The following is a 15,135-nucleotide window of genomic DNA, read 5'->3' as shown; positions in this document are numbered from 1 at the left end:
TGCATTACTGCCTGGTACGGTATTTGCTCGGCCTCCAACCGCAAGGCACTTCAGAGGGTAGTGCGTACGGCCCAGTACATCACTGGGGCAAAGCTGCCTGCCATCCAGGACCTCTACACCAGGCGGTGTCAGAGGAAGGCCCTAAAAATTGTCAAAGACCCCAGCCACCCCAGTCATAGAATGTTCTCTCTACTACCGCATGGCAAGCGGTACCGGAGTGCCAAGTCTAGGAAAAAAAGGCTTCTCAAAAGTTTTTACCCCCAAGCCTTAAGACTCCTGAACAGGTAACCAAATAGTTACCCGCCAACCCACCACCCGCCAACCCCTCTTTTTACTTTTCTGCTACTCTCTGTTCATCATATATGCATTAGTTACTTTAACGATACCTACATGTACATACTACCTCAATAAGCCTGACTAACAGGTGTCTGTATATCGCTTTGCTACTCTTTTTTTCAAATATCTTTTTACGGTTGTTTTATTTCTTTACTTACCCACACACACACACACACACAACTTGTTTTTTTCTGCACCATTGGTTAGAGCCTGTAAGTAAGCATTTCACTGTAAGGTCTACATCTGTTGTATTCGGCGCACGTGACAAATAAACTTTGATTTGATTTCCGCTCAAAATAGCCACTTCATAATCGCACTCGCTCCCGAATGGGAAAAATATCCTTATTCCATATTTGTTGTTTAACCTTTGAGTCAATACTTTGAAGCACCGTTGGCAGCAATTACAGCTGTGAGTCTTTCTGGTTAAGTTTCTAATAGCTTTCCACACCTGGATTGTGCAACATCTGTCCATTATTCTTTTAGCTCTGTCAAATTGGTTGTTGATCATTGCTAGACAACCATTTTCAGGTCATGCCATAGATTTTCAAGTAGATTTAAGTCAGAACTATAACTCGGTCACAGAACATTTGTCTTCTTGGTAAGCAACTCCAGTGTAGATTTGGCCTTGTGTATTAGATTATTGTCCTGCTGAAATGTGAATTAATCTCCCAGTGTCTGTTGGGAAGCAGACTGAACCAGGTTTTCCTGTAGGAATTTGTCTGTGCTTAGCTCCATTTACGTTCCTTTTTTTATCCTGAAAAACTCCCCCGTCCTTAACGATTACAAGTGTACCCATAACATAATGCAGCCACCGCTATGCTTGAAAATATGGAGAGTGGTACTCGGTAATGTGTTGTATTGGATTTACACCAAATATAACACTTTTATATTGAGAACAAAAAGTGAATTGCTTTGGCTCATTTTTTTTGCAGTATTACTTTAGTGCCTTGTTGCAAACAGGATGCATGTTTTGGAATGTTTTTATTTTGTACAGGCTTCCTTTTCACTCTGTTAATGAGGTTAGTATTGTGGAGTAACTACAATGTTGTTGATCCATCCTCAGTTTTCTCCTATCACAGCCATTAAACTCTGTTGCTGTTTTAAAGTCACCATTGGCTTCACAGTGAAATCCCTGAGCAGTTTTCTTTCTCTCCGGCACCCGAGTTAGGAAGGACGCCTGCATCTTTGTAGTGACTGAGTGTATTGATACACCATCCAAAGTGTAATTCAGTGCTCGACTGAGGGACCTTACAGATAATTGTATGTGTGGGGTACAGAGATGATGTCATTCAAAAATCATGTTAAACACTATTATTGCACACAGTGAGTCCATGAAACTTACAGTATGTGACTTGTAGCAAATTTCTACTCCTGAATTGATTTAGGTTTGCAAGACATTTCTGCTTTTCATTTTTAATTAATTTGTAAAAAATGTGAAAATATTATGGGGCATTGTGTGTGTGTGTGTGTGTGTAGGGCAGTAACATTTTTTCTTCAATTTAATCCATTCTCAATTCAGGCAGTAACACAACAAAATGTGGAAAAGGTCAAGGGGTGTGAATACTTCCTGAAGGCACTATGTTAAATTGACTTATTATACTTTTTTTTATGTGGATGTTTCAAAGGTGTGCATCAGCAGCTTGTATGTGTGGAGGCCTGGAGATGCTAAATGTGTTTATGTTCATTATCGGTCAATTTCTGTGGGACCAGCAGTCTTTTTCATGACCATAACCAGACAAAATTTCATGACCTCCACCGCCCTGTTTAGGGTAGGGTGGTCACAAGGATCCCGGATAGCACTAACCATAATGCCAAGAGACACTACAAAATGCAAGCGAGGATTCACTTTGGTAACCTTGAATTTTGGAAACCCATTGTATGTACAGTATGTTTTGATACGGTTTGGATCAGGCAAGTTTTTATCCGAGGCTTCATGCGGTGAAGCCTTTATGTACATGTAGAATACTTCCTAACTGTTTCACATTTGGAATAATGTGGCTAATAGCCTACACAAATAGGCTGAAATATAAAAAATAAATGAAATCCAATTTGAGACTCCTGAAGTCACCACGGCCTGTAGGTCCAGGGTGCGGGCCCAACTGTTTTCTATAGTGAGTATTGCAAACCCAGACAGTCTTTCCTGAGACATTGTGCATTATATGTCCATTCCACTGCACACAATTTAAACTTAGTCTTGATTGACACATGCCAAGATATACCAGAGATAAGGGACTTGATATTTGCTACCACAGAACTCAAACACTGGTTCAGTGGTAGGAATGAAACCGCAAACCGCTTTTTGTTTTTGTCTGCTGTTTGTAGCTCAGTTGTTAGAACATGGTGCTTGTAATGTCAGGGTAGTGAGTTCGATTCGCGGGACCACCCATATGTAGTATGCATGCATGCATGACTGTAATTCACGTTGGATAAAACCGTCTGCAAAATGGGAAATATAAGAATAAGTCTCTCGTTCAAAAGTGTATATCAGACCACCGGAATAAGCTCCACTCATTGCACTGGTGTGGACATAGCCTTGACCATGGCATTTGTTCACCAATATACTTTCAATCAGTTACTTTTTTCCTGAGGAACTTTTTCAGTCATTCCTGAAGCCCAAGAAACAAGCACTTAGAATCCTAGTATTGAAATTATAAAGGTTTATGAATTGTAGCGTTGGGGAAAGTAGTGGTATGTGTTAATTGTAGGGGTACTCATGGGGCTGGGGATCAGAAATGGCCCGCGCGAGAGAGGCAGGTTGATGTTTTCATGGTTAGAGTAGTGCAAAAGTTGTCATATGCTGAGACAGTGAAGAAAGTAGAGGAAGATGGGTCAAGGGGGAGGGATTCTGAGAGGAGGGGTGTGAGGTAGATATGTACCAGTACAGAGGGATAGGCCATAAAGTGATATGTTAGAGTAAAATTGGATTTTTTTGCATTTATAGCAATGGTTATCAACTGTACTGGAGGGATGGAACGTAAGTCACAGAAAATTGAGGTTGTGGTGGCAGATGCAGAGAGATAGTTGGGTGTGGGAGACATGACATTAGAAGATTTACAGGGTGTGTTAAGTGGTGGTGTCTCATCCTTTCAGGTTGTTGGCCTGAGGTAGGACTAAATATATTTAAATTGTGGAGTAGGGTGGTGTTTTTTTTTTGTGAGTGTAGTGTTAGAGGGTAGTTAAAAATATATATATATAAAATAAAGAAAAATTCAAGCAAAGTATAATGGAGTTAGTTCTACTCCAGTGTAGTATGTGGCTGTAATGCAACATTGGATGCTAACCGCTGTTACACCTCATCAAAGAAGCAGCAAGCTCTACGCAAATAACTTACGTTCACTTTAACTAAGAGGTCCCCAGTTGCAGACATGACATGTGCACGGCATCACTCCTCATTGGCTTACTAAAATAATGTGCGTGACAGCCTCCTTGCTTTTTTTTTTTTACAATATCACTGGCACCTCCAAGTCTGGTAAGTAGCTACTACTAACATGTTGAATACTTTTGTCGATTTGACTTATAGTGTTATTGTAGCCTCGTTTGCCTACTACGTCAGCATTCTTAGCTAGCTAACGTTAACTAGTTAGTACAGTTTAACACACTGCTAGCCATCCTCTTCCTGTCCAGGCAAGCTAGCTAGTAGCTAGCCTGTCTAGTAGTGGGTTTGTAGGCTTGCGAAAAAGGCCATACCGTTTTGGGTTGTAATCGTAACATTATTTAAACGTACTGACTGTTCAGCCTTCCCATTAAATATATTCGTAGCATTGATTTAAGTTAACTTCGCTAGTTAACGTCGATGTGGTCGGCAAATTAGCCCCCTAACTAGCTGTCGTGAGTTAAACATAAATGTATCATTCACAGGGGTAATATAGATTAATTTAGTGCTTTTTAGCAGACCACTCTGAAAGGGGTGTTTTTTTGTAGCCAAAGGCGTCTTACTTAGGGCGAAACATTTGCAGCGGGTGTGCCTCCCATGGCATGTGTCAACTTGAGTAATTAGCCTATCCCCATAGTCATTGGCCTATCCTAGCTGACTTAGTAGGCTTCCATTATTGTTGTAATGGCCGTATGATTTCCATGATGTATTTGACTCCGGTGTGTTTTTTTAAATGTAAACTACGTTTAAAAACGACTAACGTTAATGTTTTTTTCTTTCTCACAGGTTGACACATTTCAATTGATTAAACATGTTTCTGGCCAAAAGACTCATCGGTGGCATTCTTGATGTCGTAAGGTAGGGATCTTCTAAATCATTATCTCTTATGTTCACCACAGGAATTTAGTCTCTACATGTTTCTGGCAAAAGAAAAACAAAAAAAACATTCCTGGACTTTGCCCGATGTGAAGGTGGTTGAGGAGGCTGTATAGGTTGTGGGGGAGGAAGGGCAATGAAAGTAGTCTAACTTTAGGACACTGCCACTCCTAAAACTGATTGTACCGTTGCAACAGCCAAGCTATGTCGGATAGGAGCATGATTCTTCAGATAGTAACCTCAGACCATAAATCAATCGCTCATCATGCACTATATTATCAAATGTATGTGGACACATGCTTGTTGAACATCTCATTCCAAAATCATGGGCATTAATATGGAATCTCTCTCCCCCCTTCACTTCTATAACAGCCTCCTCTCTTCTGAGAAGGCTTTCCACTAGATAATGGAACATGGCTGTGGGGACTTGCTTTCATTCAGCCACAAGTATTAGTGAGGTCAGGCACTGATGTTGGGCAATTAAGCCTGGCTCACTGTCGGCATTCCAATTCATCCCAAAGGTGTTCAATGTGGTTGAGGTCAGGGCTCTGTGCAGGCCAGTCAAGTTCTTCCACACCGATCTCAACAAATAATTTCTGTATGGACCTTGCTTTGTGCACGGGGGATTGTCATGCTGCAACAGGAAAGGGCCTTACCCAAACTGTTGCCAAGAAGTTGTCTAGTATGTATACAGTAGCGTTAAGATTTCCCTTCACTGGAACTAAGGCGCCTAGCCTGAACCATGAAAAACAGCCCCAGACCATTATTCCTCCTCCAAGAAACGTTGCACACAGTGATGTTAGGCTTGTGAGTAGCTGCTCAGCCATGGAAATCCAGTTCATGAAGCTCCGAACAAACAGTTCTTGTGCTGACGTTGCTTCCAGAGGCAGTTTGAAACTCGGTAGTGAGTGTTGCAACTGAGGACAGTTGATTTTTACGCTTTAGCACTTGGTGGTCCAGTTCTGTGAGCTTGTGTGGCTTACCATTTCGCGGCTGAGCTGCTCCTATTTATTTATTTTCTCACCTTTATTTAACCAGGTAGGCCAGTTGAGAACAAGTTCTCATTCACAACTGTGACCTGGCCAAGATAAAGCAAAGCAGGGCGACAAAAACAACAGATTTACACAAGGGATAAACAAACATACAGTAAATAACACAATAGAAAAAGCTTTGTGCATATGTAGTAAAATTAGGGAGGTAAGGCAATAAATAGGCCAATGTGATGAAATAATTACAATTTATCATTAAAACTGGAGTGATAGATGTGCAGATGATGATGTGAAAGAAAAAAAAACAGTATGGGGATGAGGTAGTTGGGTGGGTTACTTACAGATGGGCTGTGTACAGGTGCATTGATCGGTAAGCTGCTTAAAGTTAGTGAGGGAGATAAGTCTCTAGCTTAAGTGATTTTTGCAATTCGTTCCAGTCATTGACAGCGGAGAACTGGAAGGAAAGGCTGCCAAACGAGGTGTTGGCTTTGGGGATGACCAGTGAAATATACCTGCTGGACCGCGTGCTACGGGTGGGTGTTGCTATGGTGACCAGTGAGCTAAGGAGGGGCTTTACCTAGCAAAGACTTATAGATGACCTGGAGCCGATGGGTTTGGCGACGAATATGTAGTGATGGCTAGCCAACGAGAGCATACAGGTTGCAGTGGTGGGTTGTATATGGGGCTTTGGTGATAAAATGGATGGCAGTGTGATAGACTACATCCAATTTGCAGAGTAGAGTGTTGAAGGCTAATTTGTAAATGACATCGCCGATGTTAAGGATCGGAAGGATTGTCAGTTTTACCAGGGTTTGTTTGGCTTCATACAGTGGGGCAAAAAAGTATTTAGTCAGCCACCAGAATGCTGTTCATCGACTACAGCTCGGCATTTAACACCATAGTGCCCTCCAAGCTCGTCATCAAGCTCGAGACACTGGGTCTCGACCCCGCCCTGTGCAACTGGGTACTGGACTTCCTGACGGGCCGCCCCCAGGTGGTGAGGGTAGGCAACAACATCTCCACCCCGCTGATCCTCAACACTGGGGCCCCACAAGGGTGTGTTCTGAGCCCTCTCCTGTACTCCCTGTTCACCCACGACTGCGTGGCCACGCACACCTCCAACTCAATCATCAAGTTTGCGGACGACACAACAGTGGTAGGCTTGATTACCAACAACGACGAGACTGCCTACAGGGAGGAGGTGAGGGCCCTCGGAGTGTGGTGTCAGGAAAATAACCTCACACTCAACGTCAACAAAACTAAGGAGATGATTGTTGACTTCAGGAAACAGCAGAGGGAACACCCCCCTATCCACATTGATGGAACAGTAGTGGAGAGGGTAGTAAGTTTTAAGTTCCTCGGCGTACACATCACAGACAAACTGAATTGGTCCACCCACACAGACAGCATCGTGAAGAAGGCGCAGCAGCGCCTCTTCAACCTCAGGAGGCTGAAGAAATTCGGCTTGTCACCAAAAGCACCCACAAACTTCTACAGATGCACAATCGAGAGCATCCTGTCGGGCTGTATCACCGCCTGGTACGGCAACTGCTCCGCCCACAACCGTAAGGCTCTCCAGAGGGTAGTGAGGTCTGCACAACGCGTCACCGGGGGCAAACTACCTGCCCCCCAGGACACCTACACCACCCGATGTCACAGGAAGGCCATAAAGATCATCAAGGACAACAACCACCCGAGCCACTGCCTGTTCACCCCGCTATCATCCAGAAGGCGAGGTCAGTACAGGTGCATCAAAGCTGGGACAGAGAGACTGAAAAACAGCTTCTATCTCAAGGCCATCAGACTGTTAAACAGCCACCACTAACATTGAGTGGCTGCTGCCAACACACTGACTCAACTCCAGCCACTTTAATAATGGGAATTGATGGGAAATGATGGGAAATATATCACTAGCCACTTTAAACAATGCTACCTAATATAATGTTTACATACCCTACATTATTCATCTATGTATATGTATATACTGTACTCTATATCATCTACTGCATCTTTATGTAATACATGTATCACTAGCCACTAACTATGCCACTTTGTTTACATACTCATCTCATGTATATGCTGCACTCAATACCATCTACTGTATCTTGCCTATGCCGCTCTGTACCATCACTCACTCATATATCATTATGTATATATGTATATATATTATCTATATATTCTTTATCCCCTTACACTCTGTCTTATAAGGTAGTAGTTTTGGAATTGTGAGCTAGATTACTTGTTGGTTATTACTGCATTGTCGGAACTAGAAGCACAAGCATTTCGCTACACTCGCATTAATATCTGCTAACCATGTGTATGTGACAAATAAAATTTGATTTGATTTGACCAATTGTGGAAGTTCTCCCACTTAAAAAGATGAGGCCTGTAATTTTCATCATAGGTACACTTCAACTATGACAATCACATTGTAGGATTTTTTATGAATTTATTTGCAAATTATGGTGGCAAATAAGTATTTGGTCAATAAAAAAAGTGTATCTCAATACTTTGTTATATACCCTTTGTTGGCAATGACAGAGGTCAAACGTTTTCTGTAAGTCTTCACAAGGTTTTCACACACTGTTGCTGGTATTTTGGCCCATTCCTTCATGCAGATCTCCTCTAGAGCAGTGATGTTTTGGGGCTGTTGCTGGGCAACACGGACTTTCAACTCCCCCCAAAGATTTTCTATGGGGTTGAGATCTGGAGACTGGCTAGGCCACTCCAGGACCTTGAAATGCTTCTTACGAAGCCACTCCTTCGTTGCCCGGGCGGTGTGTTTGGGATCATTGTCATGCTGAAAGACCCAGCCACGTTGCTGATGGAAGGAGGTTTTCACTCAAAATCTCATGATACATGGCCCCATTCATTCTTTCCTTTACACGGATCAGTCGTCCTGGTCCCTTTGCAGAAAAACAGCCCCAAAGCATGATGTTTACACCCCATGCTTCACAGTAGATATGGTGTTCTTTGGCATTCTTTGTCCTCCAAACACGACGAGTTGAGTTTTTACCAAAAAGTTATATTTTGGTTTCATCTGACCATATGACATTCTCCCAATCTTCTGGATCATCCAAAGCATGGCCAGCTATAGAAAAATGCTTATTGAAACTCAATTATTGTAGATTTATCAGTGGTGACAGTTTTTCCTAGCCTCAGTGCAGTGGGAGGAGGTGGTCTTATTCTCCATGGACTTTAGTGTCCCAAACCCTTTTGGAATTAGTGCTACAGGATGCAAATTTCTGTTTGAAAAAGCTAGGCTTTGCTCTCCTGACTGTGTATATTGGTTCCTGACTTCCCTGAAAAGGTGCATATCGAGGGGCCTGTTCGATGCTAATGCAGTACGCCACAGTATGTTTTTATGCTGATCAAGGGTAGTCAAGTCTTCAGTGAACCAAGGGCTATATCTGTTCTTAGGTCTACATTTTTTTGTATGGGGCATGCTTATTTAAGATGGTGAGGAAAGCACTTTTAAAGAACAACCAAGCATCCTCTACTGATGGGATAAGGTCAATATCCTTCCAGGATACCTGGGCCAGGTCGATTAGAAAGGCCTGCTCACTGAAGTGTTTTAGGGAGCGTTTGACAGTGATGAGGGGTGGTCGTTTGACCGCGGACCCATAGCAGAAGCAGGCAATGAGGCAGTGATCACTGAGATCCTGGTTGAAGACAGCAGAGGTGTATTTAGAGGGCAGGTTGGTCAAGATGATATCTATGAGGGTGCCCTTGTTTACGGATTTCGGGTTGTACCTGGTAGGTTCCTTGATAATTTGTGTGAGATTGAGGACATCTAGCTTAGATTGTAGGATGGCTGGGGTGTTAAGCATATCCCAGTTTAGGTCACCTAAGAGTCTGAGCTCTGAAGATAGATGGGGGGCAATCAATTCACATGTGGTGTCCAGGGCACAGCTGGGGGCTGAGGGGGGTCTATAACAAGCGGCAACAGTGAGAGTCATATTTTTGGAAAGGTGGATTTTTAAAAGTAGAAGCTCGAACTGATTGGGCACAGACCTGGATACTATGACAGAACTCTGCAGGCTATCTCTGCAGTAGATTGCAACTCTTTGGCAGTTCTATCTTGACAGAACATTTTGTAGTCGGGGATGGAAACTTTTGAATTTTTGGTGGCCTTCCTAAGCCAGGATTCAGACACGGCTAGGACATCGGGGTTAGCGGAGTGTGCTAAAGCAGCGAATAGAACAAACTTAGGGAGGAGGCTTCTGATAACATGCATGAAACCAAGGCTTTACAATAACAGCACTTAATTTAGCAGAGCAGACATTTTACAAACTGACTTGTTGGAGAAGTGGCATCCAATGACAGTGCCACGTTCAAAGCTCTTCAGTAAGGTCATTCTACTGCCAATGTTTGTCTATGGCGATTCCATGGCTGCAGGAACGGGTGTGGCTGAAATAGCAGAATACACTAATTTGAAGGGGTGTCCACAAGTGTGTGTCCCCTATCTATCTCTTAGGAATGCTACCAAGTGACTAACCTGTTAATTTCCTGTGTCCTTTGCAGCAATATTGATCCAGCTGTGTTTGTGCCCTCTGACCCAGTGAGTGGCATCGCTATTTTATCATTCAAGTTGTCACTAGAGCATACTGTTTTGCTGAAAATGTGCATTTGTTATGGATAATAGTAACCTGAAGTGCAAATGTTATCGTGCAGCCCGCACCACGAAGGCCACTTGCGTACGCAGAGCAGAATGAGAGTGACGAGGAAAGACAGTTTCGCAAAGTTTTCCAGCAGTTGGCTGGAGATGTGAGTACAATAGGTCCCTGTCACTTCTCACACATTCCTATTCTAGTTTACCTTCATAATACCCCTGTAAAAGTAAACCCCTTGTGGCAATGCTACAGGCAATGTAAACCCCTTGTGGCAATGCCATTAGAAAGGCACTGTGACTGCTGAAATTGATGCAACATAGCAGTTTGATCTTCATGTAATTATTTCTGCTTTTAAGTATGTATGGCTCAAATTCACTATTGAATATTGTTAAGACACTTTATACGTGGTATTCTTCGATGTTGGAGTAATTAAACAGAATAACTTTTCCCTAAGGACATGGAGGTGAGCCCAACTGAATTGATGAACATCTTGAACAGAATTATTTCCAAACGTAAGCTATGTTTCTGTCTCTGTTCATGTGGCTTTGCCTGTGCTTGTGTGCATTAAGTGTATACCTGTTATTCAATCCCTCTCTCAGAAAGCCATGTTTGAGATGTAATATTTGTGATGCATTTCTCAGTGAGATTGATTTTTGGGCATGGTAATCCAGTGAGTGAACTGGCTGCTTTTTGAATTTCAGATGGTGACCTGAAGACAGACGGGTTTAGCATTGAGTCCTGCAGGAGCATGGTTGCAGTCATGGATGTATCCTTCCTGTTATTACCTGTTTGTGGTAATGCATCTGATGTTGATGCAAAAATATCATTTCCATAATTTAGTGCCATAAGGATGGAGAGAGAATTCAGACATAGCCATATAAAAGGTCTCAGCGGGGGAAGGTTTATTGACAGCCATGTTTCTCAAGCCATGTTTCTCGAGTTTAGGTCAATTAAAATTAAAATGATCCATCATATAACACATGGATTATTTAAATTGACCTAAACTCTTGAAAAGCATAGGTTGTTCATAACCTCCCCCTTGTTCTTAGACCTTTTCTATGTCGAAATACCTTCCTAAGTGGGTATTTGTTCACGTCCCTTCAGTGATTTTGAAAGGAAATTACTGGTTGAAAAAAATATGGTGGAAACTCTCACTCCACCAATCCAATGCTTTTAGAGTTGTGAGAAGTAGTTGTGCACATGTTCACTTCCCTTCTCTGATTTGAAAGGAAATGGGGGAATTCTCAATTGGTAATGTTTGTCCTCCCCTCGACTACTCCATCCTCTTTTCTGTGACCCGGAAACCGATAAGTGGTCACCATATGTAGGGATGTCGATTTGTTAATAGGTGAACGGAATAGTTTGCACCTCTGATAGCCTCCTCCAGCCAAGGACATTCTGATGTTTCCTATCATGGAAGTATTTTGAAATCTGCCCACACCCCCTTTGAATCATCTGTTGTTTTCTCGAATGAGAAGAACATGCACATGTTTAAGGTCCTTGGCTGGAGGAGGCTATCAGAGGTGCAAACTATTCCGTTCGCCTATTAACAAATCGACATCCCTACATATGGTGACCAGCTACATTTCTTTTTACCACTTCACACGTGTATTTTGGGATTCCTCCTCTGTAAACGTAATTAGCCTGATGTGTGTGGTGGAGTCTAATTTCATACTGTGTATTTGTTTCCTTTCTTCCGCTCCTCGTTTTACCTTTGGCCTTTTTCAAAGGAGACGAGTGGTGGAAGCAACGAGTCGAGCAAAACAAACTGAGAATCTCCCAATGACTGGTATAAGAAATAAAGTGGAAACTCCACCTAGCCCATGCCTCCACCAATCCAATGCTTTTAGATTTGTAGTGTGCACTTGTTCACTTCCCTTTACTGATTTGAAAGTAAATTACTCGTATAAGAAATATGGTGGAGGCCTCCCGGGTGGCGCAGTGGTTAAGGGCGCTGTACTGCAGCGCCAGCTGTGCCATCAGAGTCCATGGGTTCGCGTCCAGGCTCTGTCGTAACCAGCCGCGACCGGGAGGTCCGTGGGGCGATGCACAATTGGCCTAGCGTCGTCCGGGTTAGGGAGGGATTGGTCGGTAGGGATGTCCTTGTCTCATCGCGCACCAGCGACTCCTGTGGCGGGCTGGGAGCAGTGTGCGCTAACCAACGTTGCCAGGTACACAGTGTTTCCTTCGACACATTGGTGCGGCTGGCTTCCGGGTTGGATGCGCGCTGTGTTAAGAAGCAATGCGGCTTGGTTGGGTTGTGTATCGGAGGACGCATGACTTTCAACCTTCGTCTCTCCTGAGCCCGTACGGGAGTTGTAGCGATGAGACAAGATAGTAGCTACTACAACAATTGGATACCACGAAATTGGGGAGTAAAAGGGGTAAAATTCTAAACAAAAACAAAACCAAACCAATGAGGTAACTTACACCTTCCTAATATTGAGCAGCCTTAATTCATCAGGGCATGGACTCTACAAGGTGTCAAAAGCATTCCACTGGGATGCTGGCCCATGTTGACTCCAATGCTTCCACAGTTCTCAAGTTGGCTTGATGTCCTTTTGGGTGGTGGACTGTTCTTGATACACACAGGAAACTGTTGAAGTTGAAAAGCCCAGCAGCGTTGCAGTTCTTGACAAACTCAAACCGGTGTGCTTGACACCTACTACCATACCCTGTTCAAAGGCACTTCAATCTTTTTTGTCTTGCCCAATTACCCTATGAATGGCACATATACACAATCCATGTCCCTATTGTCTGAAAAATCCTTCTGTATCCCGTCTCCTCCCCTTCATTGATTTTGAAGTGGATCATAGCTTTCAATAAAGGATCATAGCTTTCAACTGGATTCACCTGGTCAGTCTGTCAGGGAAGGAACGAGTGTTCTTAATGTTTTGTGTACATAGGTGTGTTATAGGTGTCATGTTTTTGTTAACCTTAACGCTGTTGCAGTGTGACAGTACTGGGAAGCTTGGATTCCATGAGTTCAAACACCTCTGGAACAATATCAAGAAATGGCAGGTGAGAGTAACAAAGTAGTTTGAGAGTATTGGCACTAATATACATTTTATTTTTGTATTAGAAAGTATAATACAAATTTGGAACCATGGAGATTTAATCATAGATGTATTTCACTGTTTTTTTTTCAGGGTGTGTATAAGACTTATGACACTGATGGCTCTGGGGTTATTGGTGCAGATGAGCTTCCCAATGCTTTCAGGGCGGCAGGTAAGAGCTATCATGTAGCACAGAAACATTTTGGCTGTTTGCCAGACACTTTTTACAGCATACATCTTGAAACATTGCACTTTTTGATATGAATACATTTTGATCTCTTAAGGAAAGTTGTGTTTGACCCAGCAATTCTGTTATTCTTTACAACTTTATAGATATCAGCTTTTTAGTGTGGACCAAGGATGTACATTAAACCTAAACATGTATGTCTATGGTTTGGACACAGGCTTTCCCCTCAATGATGAGCTGTTCCAGATGATCATTCGCAGATACAGCGATGAGAATGGGAACATGGATTTTGACAACTGCATTGGCTGCCTTGTGAGACTGGACGCTATGTGCCGTAAGTCCGATTCCCTGCTCTTTCCTATCTCATCACCATGGCAAGGGTTATTTTAGATCTGTATAGGTGTTCGATGTAAAAAATAAAAACATACGCATTAACTTTTGTTACATTTGTTGTGTGTCAGCACAACTAATGGTACTTTGAAAATAATGGGGTACATACATAATCATTGTGAAAATTGGCAGTTGTTTTGTCACTAAAAGTAGTATCTTCTTGATTCAGGTGCCTTCAAAACCTTAGACAAGAGTAACAATGGAACTATCAAGGTCAACGTTCAAGAGGTAAGCATGTCACACTTACAAGCTGTAACAATTAGACGGTTTTATGAATGTAATTAGCCTAGCAGAACTACTTTAGGAACAACATTGTAGAGTAATGCCTACGATATCACACGAGGTCAAAACCCACCATTGTACAGGGTTGATGTCAATCAATTGTTTTTCTTTCTCTCTGCAGTGGCTCCAGTTGACAATGTACTCCTAAGCACATTAAATGGCTACACGTGTTTACAAAACAAAACCACCCTTTCTACATGGCGCTGCGCTTTAGACCACTCCAGGGACCCCCTATGTCAGTCAACCAGCCCCCCAATTTATGCAGGTTTCCCTACATGCTTTGCAACCTACACTATGTGAATATAGCATATAGAGTTGTAGACCAATTTGTAGACTATTGTGGTAGCAAAAACCTGCACACGGTGTTCTTTGGGCTGCTCAATACCAATGCTAGTCTTGCACTCGCCCACGACTATCTGCTTGTTTTCCTTTTGAATTCAAGAAAACCTCTGCACAGGCTATGGCTGTCTTCGCCTTTCAAAGAGCTCTCTCAAATAGTAGTCATTTAACAATTATTTAAGCCAGTTATGAAATAGTCTGTCACATATGTAGCTACACAACGCCAATACAATGCTAGTTTTTGTCATGTCTCACAACATTGTCTTGTGCCATTGCTTCATGAAGCCAACAGATGCCATTTAATGATTGGGTAAATGTTGCCATAAGTCATTGAGCTGTTATTACTTTGAAATGTATGGAATTAAAGAAATCTTAATGTATTTATTGCATGTGTTATTTGAACACTTCAAGCCTACTTATCGACCATTCAATCATTAAGGGTTGATGCATTTACCTAATGGCTGGAATGATAAATGTATAAAAAAATATATATAGTTCAGATGTGCATCCAACACCGTGCTCTAGCTCATATATTGTGGTCAGTCCGGGTACTTCTCCTTTCACAGAAAAGTAAACCACGTAGCTACTGAGCTTGCGTACAAACTAGCGTGAGAAATCTGACTGGTTAGCTAGCTAGCCAATTACAATGTTTTCCCACTAGTCAGAAATTACACAACCTTCATTTCCCTCAAAG

At 42.5% G+C, this 15,135-nt stretch overlaps 1 protein-coding gene across 1 annotated transcript; it reads left to right on the top strand.

Moving 5' to 3' along the window:
- Positions 1-3,302: 3,302 nt before the first annotated feature.
- Positions 3,303-14,821, top strand: LOC109892900 (calpain small subunit 1). Its single transcript, XM_020485767.2, has 11 exons — positions 3,303-3,805; positions 4,496-4,567; positions 10,099-10,135; positions 10,249-10,341; positions 10,642-10,699; positions 10,889-10,953; positions 13,140-13,208; positions 13,337-13,415; positions 13,648-13,764; positions 13,990-14,048; positions 14,224-14,821. Exons 2-11 carry the CDS (start codon positions 4,521-4,523, stop codon positions 14,248-14,250), a joined length of 651 nt encoding a protein of 216 aa, XP_020341356.1. The 5' UTR covers positions 3,303-3,805; positions 4,496-4,520; the 3' UTR covers positions 14,251-14,821.
- Positions 14,822-15,135: the final 314 nt, after the last annotated feature.

This window comes from Oncorhynchus kisutch, linkage group LG6 (assembly GCF_002021735.2).
Source record: "Oncorhynchus kisutch isolate 150728-3 linkage group LG6, Okis_V2, whole genome shotgun sequence".
Lineage (NCBI taxonomy): Eukaryota > Metazoa > Chordata > Actinopteri > Salmoniformes > Salmonidae > Oncorhynchus > Oncorhynchus kisutch.
This window is presented reverse-complemented; position numbering and strand designations above follow the sequence as displayed.